The sequence below is a fragment of the Lithobates pipiens genome, unplaced genomic scaffold, assembly GCF_037356315.1.
Source record: "Lithobates pipiens isolate NorthernLeopardFrog02 unplaced genomic scaffold, aLitPip1_a1.2 Scaffold_16, whole genome shotgun sequence".
Lineage (NCBI taxonomy): Eukaryota > Metazoa > Chordata > Amphibia > Anura > Ranidae > Lithobates > Lithobates pipiens.
Genome location: NW_027507748.1, coordinates 431,838,585 through 431,853,091, shown reverse-complemented (window position 1 = coordinate 431,853,091; position 14,507 = coordinate 431,838,585). Strand labels below are relative to the sequence as shown.

At 42.7% G+C, this 14,507-nt stretch overlaps 1 protein-coding gene across 1 annotated transcript in view; it reads left to right on the top strand.

The window, feature by feature from the left end:
• The window catches only part of LOC143983192 (E3 SUMO-protein ligase RanBP2-like), a 183,796-nt gene that overhangs the window by 87,436 nt on the left and 81,853 nt on the right, over positions 1-14,507 (top strand). Inside the window, exon 20 of the mRNA XM_077482612.1 lies at positions 5,193-9,579. Within this exon, the coding sequence (XP_077338738.1) occupies positions 5,193-9,579 (4,387 nt within the window). The remainder of the gene's footprint in view (positions 1-5,192; positions 9,580-14,507) is intronic.

Sequence of the window (14,507 nt, the reverse complement as noted above, 5' to 3'; positions counted from 1 at the left end):
TCAGGCTTTCTAAGGGCGTAATTTTTTGATTTCACTCCTCACTACCTATTACAGTTTTGAAGGCCATAAAATGCCAAGATGGCACAAAACCCCCACAAATGACCCCATTTTAGAAAGTAGACACCCCAAGCTATTTGCTGAGAGGCATGTTGAGTCCATGGAATATTTTATATTTTGCCACAAGTTGCGGGAAAATTACAAACTTTTTTTTTTTTTTTTTTTTTTTCACAAAGTTGTCACTAAATGATATATTGCTCACGCATGCCATGGGCATATGTGAAATGACACCCCAAAATAAATTCTGCTGCTTCTCCTGAGTATGGGGATACCACATATGTGGGACTTTTTGGGAGCCTAGCCGCGTACGGGGCCCCGAAAACCAAGCACCGCCTTCAGGCTTTCTAAGGGCGTTACAGTTTTGAAGGCCATAAAATGCCAAGATGGCACAAACCCCCCCCAAATGACCCCATTTTGGAAAGTAGACACCCCTAAATTTAGGGGTACACTAGTGAGACTAGGTAATAAATGGCGGGTGCCCTGAAACTATAAAAAAATAACTAACCAACCAGCGTCACCTGTAACAGTTATATGGTGATCACTGGTGAAAGGGTTAACTAGGGGGCAATTAGGGGGCTTTATGCGGTAGTATATGGGGGTCCCTGGCGCTATAAAAAGCTGCAGCGAACCTAAATACCTACCTGCCTAACTAGCGTCACCTGTGACACTAATACAGCGATCAGAAAAACGATCGCTTATTAGGCTGGGTTCACACTGGAGCGATGCGGGAACGCCACGAATGCGCGGCGGGTTCCCGCATCGCATGCCTCCCGGCGGCAGTTCACACTGCCCTATGCGAACTGCTGGGAGTGTCAGTGAAATGTTACTGACACCCCCAGATCAGTTCGCATATCGCAGTGCGATCTGCAAACTCGGATCGCATGGTGTGAACACCCATGCGATCCGATTCTGCTGCGGGCCAAAAAAAGGGTCCCGTGCGAATTTGCGGCGGGTGCGGCGAATGGCTGAACTCGAATCGCACAGAGATCGGATGTGATTTGCAGTGCGGTGCGAATCACATCCGTTCTCATAAACCGCTGCAATGTGAACCCAGCCTTAGTGACACTGGCGACGGGGGGTGATCACGGGGTTAAACCTTTATTGGGGGGGTTAGGGGGGTACCTTAGAACTAAAGGGGGCTAACCCTAACTGCCCTAACAGTTATTAGTCACAAATGACACCCGCCGGGTGATCAGGGGGTTAAACCTTTATTAGGTAATAAATGGCGGGTGCCCTGAAACTATAAAAAAATAACTAACCAACCAGCGTCACCTGTAACAGTTATATGGTGATCACTGGTGAAAGGGTTAACTAGGGGGCAATCAGGGGGCTTTATGCGGTAGTATATGGGGGTCCCTGGCGCTATAAAAAGCTGCGGCGAACCTAAATACCTACCTGCCTAACTAGCGTCACCTGTGACACTAATACGGCGATCAGAAAAATGATCGCTTATTAGGCTGGGTTCACACTGGAGCGATGCGGAAACGCCGCGAATCCGCGGCGGGTTCCCGCATCGCATGCCTCCCGGCGGCAGTTCACACTGCCCTATGCGAACTGCTGGGAGTGTCAGTGAAATGTTACTGACACCCCCAGATCAGTTCGCATATCGCAGTGCGATCTGCAAACTCGGATCGCATGGTGTGAACACCCATGCGATCCGATTCTGCTGCGGGCCAAAAAAAGGGTCCCGTGCGAATTTGCGGCGGGTGTGGCGGGTGCGGCGAATGGCTGAACTCGAATCGCACAGAGATCGGATGTGATTTGCACTGCAGTGCGGTGCGAATCACATTCGTTCTCATAAACCGCTGCAATGTGAACCCAGCCTTAGTGACACTGGCGACGGGGGGTGATCACGGGGTTAAACCTTTATTGGGGGGGTTAGGGGGGTACATTAGAACTAAAGGGGGCTAACTCTAACTGCCCTAACAGTTATTACAGTCACAAATGACACCAATGCAAAAAAAAAAAAAAAATAAAAAAAAAATGACATTGGTGTCACTGTGACTGGGGGGCAGGGGTAATTGGGGGGGTGATCGGGGGGTAAAGGGGGGGTGTGAGTGTGCCTGGCATGTTCTACTGTGTGTGTGAGTGTTGGTGCAACTTACTGATCCGCTCTCCTCCGTGTCGGAACGAAAAATACCGACACGGAGGAGAGAATACATCACTTCCTCTCCTGTGTTTACATTACAGGAGAGGAAGTGATGTCACCGGGGATTTCTATTCGTCGGGAGCGATCGCGAGGGGGTGGCCATGAATGAATGGCCGTCCCCTCGTCCGGGATCGCTCCCGAACGAATACCGACCGCCGCAGGCACCGGGCGGGGGCCCGATCGGGCCCCCGACCCGCGGGAGGCAAGGGACGTACATGTATGTCCTTATGCCTGCCCGTGCCATTGTACCGACGTACATCGGCGTGCGGCGGTCGGCAACTGGTTAAAGACCTTTTTGGGACCATTGTTTATACAGCAATTGGTGCTATACAAATGCACTGATTCCTGTGTAAATGGCAGTGAAGGGGTTAACCAGGAGGTTTAGTGTAGGGGTTAAGTGTTCTAGGGGCGTGTTTCTAACTGTGGGGGTGTGGCTGTGTTTTACAGATCACTGCTCCAATCACAGGGAGCAGAGATCAGTGCAGCTAGCTATGCCCAGAAGTGGGTGCAGATACCTGTTTAATACGCTGAGTTGAAGTTCCACTTTAGGGTAGAGCTCCGCTTTAAGGATCATATGCCACACTGTCCTGTCTTGGCGCACTCCACAAGATATGTAAAAAAAATTATTTATTTTTTTGCAATAATTCTAGCTTTGTAAGGCCTTCATCTGGGTTTCTGTTTCAATATTCTCCAAGCTTTTTTAGGTAGATGTTGTGGCATCATATGATTCCAGCTTTTGGTTGTAAATTTATTTAGGCAGGTCCCAGTTTGCTGTTTTTCATGAACACGTTGGCCTACTTTTTGAACATCCTAAAGGTGAGTCTTGTCCCTCTGTAAACAAAGAAAATAGGATTTTTGTGATCTCCATAAAATCCTTCTCTTGAACCCCATTGAGGGACACCGGTCCCACACCTTTGTGTTTTTATGATCATGCTGTTGGTACTCCTTTGCTACAAAACCAAGGCTTGCTAGTTATTTTTTTAACACAGAGCTGTAAATGGCCATTCTCCTAGGACACTGTCAAAAATCTGTATTCTAGCAGTAGAAGGGTATGGCAAGTATTTTGTGCTGGTTTACAGTTGTCCAAAACTGTTTGTACACAACTACTCCGCCCCCACACCTGTGTTCCCCCACTGCGCTTATGAATAAGTGAAAACCTAAAATACTAATCACCACTACAGATGCCACTTCAATAAAACAAATGTGTAATCAGTATTTCTCCTCTAATCAAAATAGTGGAAAAATGGCTCTGAACAAACCTGTGCATATAAAAACCTATAACTACAGTGATTACTGTGCATATATAATATCAACACATGGTGTTGATGCAAAAATGTGTGTATATGTGTATATGTATGTGTATATGTATGTGTATATTAATATAATATAATATTTTATATATCCCCTTACAAAATCTCACTCGCCAGCTGCATTTGCCTCCCACTTTCGTGTTTGGCTCAATTCGCCTTAACACACTCGCAAATGGGGGTTTAGATAGAATTCCAGACTTCAGCCAAGTATGACAAACCTCTTTCGTTTCAAAATTATTTGCTCCACATGCAAATAAAAGAATGCTCCAATAGGGTAATATAGTATTGAACAATGTATTTAAAAACTTGAACACTCCCACATCATTGCACTCACATATGTCAAAAGCAAAACACGCCAAAGATTGTCACATGACAGAAATCCATGCACTAGTAACTGTGTATATATAACGGTCACGGCGGACCCAGGGTGTGCGGTAGTTGTATAGCAATTTCACCCACTCCTCGTCCCCGGTAAACACTTCCCAGTGCAGCTTGTCAAATATCCCCATCCTATACCTCTCTCAGTTGATTGCCCTATATCCACGGGATTCATCCCATGAGTAAGTCATTCATGACGAAACATGTCGGGGCGTGGCTATATGGCAATCAACTGAGCAAAGTATAGGGCTGGGATACGTGACTCACTGCACCGGGGAAGTAGAGTGGGTGATATTGCTATACAACTACCGCACACCCTAGCTCCGCCATGACAGTTATATATCCAATTACTAGTGCATGGATTTCTGTGATGTGACAACCTTTGGCGTGTTTTGCTTTTGACACATGTAAGTGCAATGATGTGGGAGTGTAAAATATTTTAAATTGTTCAATACTATATTACACTGTTAAAGCGTTATTTTATTTGCATGTGGAGCAAATAATTTTGAAATAAAAGAGAGGTTTGTCATACTATCTAAACCCTCATTTATGAGTGGGTTAAGGCGAATTGAGCCAAACATGAAAGTATGAGGCAGATGCAGCTGTCGAGTGCGATTATTTATTTTTTTGTAAGGGGAGTGGAAGCACAAGCACGGTCGTGTGGTGGAAGATCACTAGAACAGTCATATTTTTTAATTTTTACACCATTCATTGGATTTTTTTTTTTTTGTTTTTTTATATGAACTTTTTCTGAATACTTTAGGAATAAGATTTGAATATTGTCACTTGTTTCACCAGGTGTTTGTGTCCTAATTTTTACTGTATTTACTGATTCACTTGTTTTACAGGGGTGTGTTTTTTTTTTTTTAATCTCCTGTCAGTGTCCAATCTCCTTCAGGTGGCAGTATAACTCAAAGGTGAAACGTTTACTTCCTGCATCCCCTCAGTGGGCTCCAGAAAAAGTGTTTTATGGTGGGAAATGCAAAATTAAAATTGAGAGAAAAAAAAAAAAAAAATATATATATATATATATATATATATATATATATATATATATATATATATATATATATATATATATATATATATATATATATATATATATATATATATATATATATATATATATATATATATATATAATATATATATATAATAATCTCAGCTGTTGTACTTTAACTTTGTTAAACGGAAATTGAGTAACTACTCTGGGTTTAGTTGGGCTCTAGTTTTAGAGATTTTTAAGTAACATTTTGCATAAAAGAATCCATATCTCATTATGTTTCTTGTTCCCACAGACTTCTGTGTATCCAGGGAACAGAATGGCAGCTCAGCAGCACATGTACGCTATGCATACACCACCAGTTCAAAACCCTGCCATGTGTGGCCATGCACTTCGCTTTGAATCGCCTGCAACAAATATTTTGTCTCCTCAAACTGATGAGTTCTACAATTACAATTTACCTCAAAACACTGCAAATCCCACGCTTCCTGAGCCAGGGTATTTCACAAAGGCTGCTTTGGGAGCTCAACCAGCTAAAGCAGAATTTGGAAAGAACAGTTTTGTTCAACCTATACAAAGTGAGGGACCAAAACCATCTCCATTTACTGCACCATTACAGTCAACTCCTACCTTTAAATTTAATTCGAACTTCAAATCAAATGATGGGGACTTTACGTTTTCTTCTAATCAAAGTGGAACACCAGCAAATGCTGGTAGTGAGTGTTTGCTGCGGCTCCTAACATCTGATAAACCCATTAATGATCCGGGAATAAAGCCTGCGACATTTGACACTGATTCAAGAAACATGTTTAGGTTTGGTGAGAAGAATTTCTTGAATAACCTCCCAGAGGGATCAAATCAGATACAAGATAAAAATAGCACAACATTTAATCAAGCAGATAATATATTTAGCTTCCAAAGTTCTGCTAAAGCAACTTTTGTGCCTCCAACAAAAGAACACAACAAAAGTCATGACTCTGATGTTGGAAGTGAGTATGTAGTTGAAGAGGATGGACCACATTTTGAACCTGTAGTGCCATTGCCAGAGAAGATTCAAGTGAAGACAGGTGAGGAGGATGAAGAGGAAATGTTCTGCAATAGAGCAAAACTTTTCCGCTTTGACACAGACACTAAAGAATGGAAGGAAAGAGGGGTAGGAAATGTTAAAGTCTTGAGACATCGTGTGTCTGGTAAGATACGCTTGCTTATGAGAAGAGAGCAGGTCCTGAAGATTTGTGCAAACCATTTAATAACTCCAGATATGAAACTTAAACCACTTGCCACATCTGACAAATCTTATGTTTGGCATGCATATGATTATGCCGATGAAATGCCCAAATCGGAACAACTTGCAATTCGCTTCAAGACTGCTGAAGAAGCTGCACGTTTCAAAGCAAAGTTTGAAGCAGCCCAAAAATCACTGCAAAGTACAGATGGCAGTGCTGATGTTACGAAACCTAAACCTGACCAAGAATCTATAAAGGTAGGTGTTGCAGCTGCACAAAGTTTTTCCTTTGGATCGCAGTTCGGTTCTTCAGCACAAGATCCAAAAACGGCCAACCCTGGAAAGGGTTCTTTAAGCATGTCGGCTTCTGCTTTCACATTTAGTAAAGATACTTTAACAAACAAACTCCTCTCTGCTGAGCAGCCTGTAAAGGGCAAAGAACAGTGGATCTGCAGTAAGTGTTCTACTTTCAATGACACTGCAAACAAACAGTGCATTCACTGTAACCCTTCAAACCAGAGCAGTAGTGGGTTGCCAACCCCTAAAAGCATCACCGGTTTTATAAATACTGCAGCTTCACAGAGCACTTCATTTGGCTCAGCCTTTGTAAAGAAAGCAGGACAGTGGGATTGCGACATATGCTTGGTGCGGAATGAGCCTTCTGCAACAATTTGTGTCGCATGCCAAACTCCAAATCCAACCAGTGCACAGACTACAGCAACATGTGCTTCATCTTTCAAGTTTGTTGCTCCTGAAAGTAGTTCACAAAAAGATTTTGGGGGTTTGTTTGCAAAGAAGGAAGGACAATGGGACTGTAGTATTTGTTTGGTTAGGAATGAAGCCAATGTTTCAAAGTGTTTGTCATGTCAAAGTCCTCAACCACAGCAACCAACAAGTAATACAGCAGGTGTTCCATCTCAGAATTCTGGTTTCTCTTTCAGTAAGAGTCAAAATGGAAGCTTGGGATCCATGTTTTCACGAAAGCAAGGGCAGTGGGATTGTATGGTCTGCTTGGTCAGAAATGAAGCTTCAGCAGCCACATGTGTTGCCTGCCAGGCTGCTAACCCAAACGCAAAAAGTGACACTGCAGCAACTGAGGCAAAGCCAGCCTTTGCATTAGGATACAAAGCAAGTCCTCCTGAGTCACTTGGGCCACCTTCCACTGGATTTAAATGCAATTTCACTGGTAAAGGTTTTAAGTTTGGTACAACAGATGATAAATCGTCCGCCGGCTTTAAAGCACCAAGCGCAAGCGAAGATGGTAAAGCTTCCAAAGAGGGATTCAGCTTTACAATGCCTTTCAGCTCTTCTTTTAAATTTGGTACTGCTGAGCCAAATAAAACAGAACAAGTTAAAGAAACGGCTCCCCTATTGAAGGCTGCTTTGGGTGGTGATAAGGATGTTCCATCAATTGAAATCGGGTTGCAGTGTGAGGAAAACACGCAAAAACAAAGTGGGGAGATTTTTGCAAACGCTGATGGTTTTTCTTTTGCTGAGCTAGCCAAATCTTCAGAAGGGTTTGGTTTTGGTAAAAAAGATCCTAATTTTAAAGGATTTTCTGGTGCAGGTGAAAAATTGTTTGTCTCCAAAAGTGATAAATTTGATCAAGCAAGTGCTTCTGCTGAGCAAGAGGTTGCAGAAGAGCTTTACAAAACAGAGGATCGGGATGACATACATTTTGAGCCAGTTGTGCAGCTTCCTGATAAAGTAGATCTTGTGACCGGAGAAGAAGATGAAAAAACGCTTTATTGCCAGAGAGTAAAATTATATCGGTTTGATACAGACAGCAGCCAGTGGAAAGAGCGTGGAGTTGGCACATTAAAGATTCTTAAAAATGAGGTAAATGGGAAGCTACGAATTCTTATGAGACGAGAACAAGTGCTGAAAGTATGTGCAAATCACTGGATTACAACCACCATGCACCTGAAACCATTGTCTGGTTCAGACCGTGCTTGGATATGGATGGCAAATGACTTTTCTGATGTGGATCCAAAATTAGAGCAGTTGGCAGCAAAGTTTAAATTGCCTGAACAAGCTGAGGAATTTAAAAATAAATTTGAAGAGTGCCAACGCCTGTTGTTGGATATACCTCTGCAGACCCCCCATAAACTGGTAGATACAGGAAGGACTGCACACTTAATCAAGAAAGCAGAAGAAATGAAAACTGGCCTTAAAGATCTGAAAACCTTTTTAACAGACAACAGTAAATCTACTGAAGGGGATGCAACTCTTAGCACTTCTGAGAGTCTAATAAAGAAAACCTCTGAATCCACAGAACCTACCTATGAGTGGGATACTTATGATATGCGGCCAGGTTCTCTTGAAGGCAATTTAGAAGACTCCATATATGCCTCTCCTTTAACAGATAGTCCAGATAAAAGTAATCTCTTCAGATTTGGAGAATCTACTTTAGGCTTTAATTTCAGCTTTCAGCCTGTACCCAGTCCTGCAAAGTCACCAACCAAATTAAACCAAAGCAGAACTTCTGTAGGTACTGATGAGGAATCTGACGTGACACAAGAGGAGGAACGTGATGGCCAGTATTTTGAGCCTGTTGTACCTTTACCGGATCTTATTGAAGTCACCAGTGGAGAAGAAAATGAGCAGACACTTTTCTGCCATAGAGCTAAACTCTATAGATTTGATAAGGGTGTTAATCAGTGGAAAGAGCGCGGTATTGGTGACCTAAAGATTTTACGGAGCTATGATAGCAAAGCAGCACGAATAGTAATGAGAAGAGATCAGGTGTTAAAATTGTGCGCCAACCACCGTGTTATACCAGACATGCATCTGGAACCAATGAAAGGGGCAGAGAGAGCATGGGTATGGACTGCACATGACTTTTCTGAAGGTGAAGGGAATGTAGAGTTATTTGCTGTACGTTTTAAACATCAGGAGGTTGCAGACTTGTTTAAGGAAATCTTTGAAGAAGCCAAGATTGCACAGTCAAACGATGGCATGCTTCCTCCCTTTTCTACTCGTGTCACAACACCAAAGGCTTCACCATGTGGAAAGGCTGCTGTAGCCATTTTGGAAGAAACCACAAAGGAGAAAACTGATCTGCCAACTGTAACAACACCTGCTTCTGGGGCAAAATCTGATACTGTAAGCGCTTCAGACAAAACACCAAAAAATGTGGTGTCCCCACCCAAGTTTGTATTTGGTTCTGAAGTAGTGAAGAATATCTTCGGTACAGAGAAGAAGGCTTTTACTTTTGGGAATTCTTCTGGAGCCAGTACATTGTTTGGTTTCAGTTTCAATCCTTCAAAGCCTCAAAATGAAGAGGATGGCAAACCTTATCCTCAACCTACCCCGGGTACTCAAGAAACAAAGTCTTACAGTAGCAAAGAAAGTACACCCGTTTCCCTGAAGCCATTGGAACAGAAGGTTTTGCAAAACCCTTTAGTCTCTACTTCATCAGCAACATCTACACAGCCTCTGCAGACACCAGCTAGAGGTAAGCTATCATCCATATAGTTTTTGTTTTTGTTTTTCTTCCCATTTAAGACCTTCTGCATTTGCAGCTCTTAGATATTTTTAAGACTTTTGTGCTTTATTTTGACGTTATCAAAATGATACAGCTCTGGTGAAAATCTAAACCTATTTCTAGAAAAAATGTGCTTGAGTATAATCTTGGGCACATCCCACTGAGGCTGTAGAGCAGAGAATGTACAGCAGAGTTTGAAACGTGTAACCCTGATGGAGTATAGGGCATATAGCACAGTTAGGAGTATGCAATAGTACTTAAAGTGTTACTAAACCCACAACAGTAAAATCATTATGTCCATGCAGTAAAGCATGCTTGTCATATTCACTGTGGAACCTAAGGGAGAGGTTAATCCTCTGCATTGTGTTAAAACGCTGTTAGATCCCATCTCCTCTGATCCTCCCCTTTTTACTGCCCCAATTCCATCTGCTGATAGAATAGAGCCTTGGGGACACTCTGCACATGCTCAGTTTTTTTTTTTTTTGAGGGGTTTGGTCAGTTCATTTGATCAGCACAGAGCCAATTGCCACTGTCAAGACAAAGTCAGGGGTCATGCAGCCTCATAGGACAGTCAGAGCAAAATGAAAACCCCTCCTACAATCTTTAACAACTGCTTGGCCAGACTCTGATAAATGTAACAAAACTGCTATATACCGCTAATGAGAAAAAGCATTTAGCGGTTTATATTTACTAAAACAATTACATTTCCATGTTCTGCGTACTGTGGGAGACCAGATATAGTGAATACAGGGTCCTGGGTTAAGTGACGATTTTGAGGTAGGACGAGGTGATGGAACATATTTGTTTGGATTTAGTGCATCAATACCGCAATTGTGCATATATGTTGGTGCTGTATAGTTAGTTATTCCTGCGCTGCCATATAAGGAGGGTAATGGAACTGCTGCAGGCACCGAATAAGAATCGAAACCCTACCCATAATAAATAGAATCAAAGAAAGGTGGTGCTGCACTGTTCCCAACAAAGTGGAAAAAAGTCACTGCTAAAGGTAGCAGTATATAGGAAATTTCAGTAGGGCCAAATCAACAATGTGAATACAAAATCGTAAAATAAATTAAAAGATGAATTCCAAACAGTAGTCAGGGCAGTGCAAAGTGCATGAATAAATTGCTAATGCCACTGGAAAATATACAATACGCAGTAGTGAAAAACAATGTGCAAAATTGCAAATGTGCAATATGTGCAAATAGCCTGTGCAAATCTTCAATTGTGTAAGCTGCAAGTCTATCATGAAGTCCAACTAAAGTGGCCTCTTACCTTGCGGCAATGAGGTAACGCATTATATATATATATATATATATATATATATATATATATATATATATATATATATATATATATATATATATATATATATTATACATTTTGTACATTTTGTATTTTTTTTTCATATTCTGGGATAGCTGTTTCCTGGGCCATTCTGGATAGGGGGAATTCCGGATAGTCTAGTATTTAAACCATAAGTAGCGTTTATTAAAACAGCAAAGGGGTACTCACAAACATGTAAACAATGAACTGATCTCCTACGAGCGGTGAGCTCGTCTGCCCACGTCAGTCTGAGTGCCTTTCCTTCCCTACATGTGGCGTCACGATCACGTGACTTAATCCAGGCTATCTTAAACAGCAGCAGCACCTTCAACATAATAATTTTTTAGGATAAGCACAAATATAATTTTACTACACACTTCCTTTGTAATTAAACTCGTATCCTGTATACATTTTTAAAGCGTCACCTATGGAGATTTTAAAGTACTATAGATTGGCGTCATTCCACGAGTGCTCAATTTTAAAGCATGGCATGTTGGGTATTGATTTACTGCACGTAAACATTTTTCATATTATAAAAAAAATTGTGTAGTATATTATATATAAAATATATATTTTTTTTTTATATCATGTATTTGAAAAACTGTGCCACATAAATTGCAGCGACCGCCATTTTATTCTCTAGGCAGGGGTAGGCAACCTTTAACGAGATGGAGATCTACATGGGAGAAGTTAAAGACCGCCGGGCACCGTGTCTCCTTACACCCGATTTAAACTTATTGCCATACTATAGGGGTTTACAAATTTGCTTTGAATTTAGGAGCCAGTTAAAAAAGTTAGGAACCAGTTTTTTTTGTTTTTGTTTTTTAGAGTGGTATGGATTGTCAGCTCCCGGGGTAAGGCCACAAATTTTTACCCCCTATCCCTAACTCACAATGGAGCACCCAGTCAATAACTCCATTGAAACGCTGTTACATCTGGGTTATGGGCTGGCCAGAAAGAGTAAGGCTGGCAACAGATGGAACTGGCAGGCACGTGGAACTGCCAGATGGCACCGGCAGGTGACACTGGTTGGCATTGGCAGGTGGCACTGTTGGAACTGGCAGGTGGCACTGATTGGCAGGTGGCACTGGTTTGGAGGTGGCAGTTGACACTGGTTGGCGGTGGCACTAGTTGTCACTGGCAGATGGCACTGATTGGTGGCACTAGTTGGCACTGATTGGTGGCACTGATTGGCGGTGGCACTGGCTGGCGGTGGCAGGTGGCACTGCCAGGCACGTGGAACTGCCAGATGGCATTGGCAGGTGGCACTGGTTGGTGGCACTGGTTGGTGGCAGGTGGCACTGGTTGGTTGCAGGTGGTATTGATTGGCGGTGGCACTGGTTGGCACTAGCAGGTGGCACTGATTGGTGGTGGCAGGTGCCACTGATTGGCGGTGGTACTGGTTGGCACTGGCAGATGCCACTGGTTGGCGCTGGCAGGTGGCACTGGCAGGTTTCACATGGAGCACTCTGTTACTGAAATGTAGCAGAGGAGCTGTCAGAATTGAGCTTAATGTCGGAATGGGCGGTACCCAGCCAGGGTGTGAAACTGACAAGTAACAGAGGCGGATGTGTCAGATTTGAGCTTGATGTCGGGGTGGGCGGGTCCCGGCCGGGTGGGCGGGACTCGGCAGCTATCGAACACTGGCCGATTGGGCTGCTTAAGAAAAGAGGCGGGGACACATACACGTAGCGCCCCCCCCCCAGATTCCATTGGCTGGTGTTTGATAGCTGCTGGGTCCCGCCCACCCTGGCCGGTTCCCGCCCACACCGACGTCAAGCTGAAATTTGACAGATCCTCCTCTCTCCATTGCTTGTCAGTTTCACACACTTAGCGCGGCGCCGTTGAGGGAGGAGGACGGCAGTCAGTGTTAATGCTGCTGCATGTCTGGGGCATCAATAGTGAGTGGGCTGGTGGCAGCTTAGGCGCCAGGTTGCGATTTCTGGTCGCATTGGCGACCTGGCGCCTGGGGTTTGTTGAGCCCTGCCATACTACAGTGTTGCAGGCATGTGCATTGCATGGCAATTATGAGTTTAAATCAGGTGGGGAAGTGGCAACATATCGCCGCCTCCTCACCTGTCAAACTCGCTCGGATCCCTATCAGGGGAGCAGCAGTGCCTGCTGGACTTTTGAATGAGCCCTTGGTTGCATTCAGCATTGGCACCCTTAGAACTTTGCATGAAAAGTTGGTGGGTGGTTTTACCACTCCCAATCCCCTACTCCCTTTACCCTTGCACAGAGGAGGCAAGTATGACATGTAAACCTTTACAATTTTTACAAGGAGAAAATATATGAAATAACTTTTAACTGTAACTTTAAGCCGAAACTGAGCATCTTACAAGCAGGAAAAGCATTGAGCTGTTCATGTTTTTTTTACTGGCTCTGCGACCAACAATGTAAGAGGAATGTCTAAGGTGACAGCAGGTTTAGACCCTATTCACCCTTATGAATTGAGCAGTTTGTAATTGGTTGTGGGGAACCTAGCAGGGTTTCATGTAAATGGGTGCTGACAGGATTCTGCATGGAAAGCAATGGAAGACTGATGGCGCATGCAGGTTTTCACAGCTGACTGCATGTAATCGCTCATGCAATGATTATCTGCACATGATTGGCCCTGGATGCAGACAGTCTTCAAGGTCACTGAAGTGACAAACATTTATTTACAGATCTTTGACTATGTATGACCAGTTTAACCACTTCAATACAGGGCACTTTTGCCCCCTTCCTTCCCAGCCCAATTTTCAGCTTTCAGCGCTCTAGCGCTTTCAGTGACAATTGCGCGGTCATGCTACACTGTACCCAAATGAAATATTTATCATTTTGTTCGCACAAATAGAGCTTTATTTTGGTGGTATTTATTCACGACTTCATTTTAAATTTTTTGCGAGATATAAGCGCAAAAAAAGCGGAAATTTGGAAAAAAAACAATATTTGATTTTTCTATTTTAACCACTTGCTTACAGGGCACTTAAACACCTTCCTGCCCAGACCAATTTTCAGCTTTCGGTGCTCTCACAATTTGAATGACAATTACTCAGTCATGCAACACTGTACCCAAATGAATTTTTTGTCCTTTTTTTCCCACAAATAGAGCTTTCTTTTGGTGGTATTTGATCACCTCTGGGGTTTTTATTTTTTGCGCTATAAATGAAAAAAGACCGAAAATTTTGAAAAAAAACGCATATTTCTTTGTTTCTGTGACAGAATTATGCAAATTATTAATTTTTCTTCATAAATTTTGGCCACAATTTATACTGCTACATGTCTTCGGTAAAAATAACCCAAATTAGTGGATATTATTTGGTCTTTGTGAAAGTTAGAGAGTCTACAAGCTGTGGTGCGAATCGCACAAAATTGATCACATCTGATGTACTGGTGGCCTATCTCGCTTCTTGTGACCCGAACAAGTCAGGAAAGTACAAATACCCCCCAAATGACCCCTTTTTGGAAAGTAGACATTCCAAGGTATTTAGTAAGAGGTATAGTGAGCTTTTTGATGTTGTCATTTTTTTCCCACAATTCTTTGCAAAATTAAGATTTTTCATTTTTTTTTTTTTTCTCCACAAAATTGT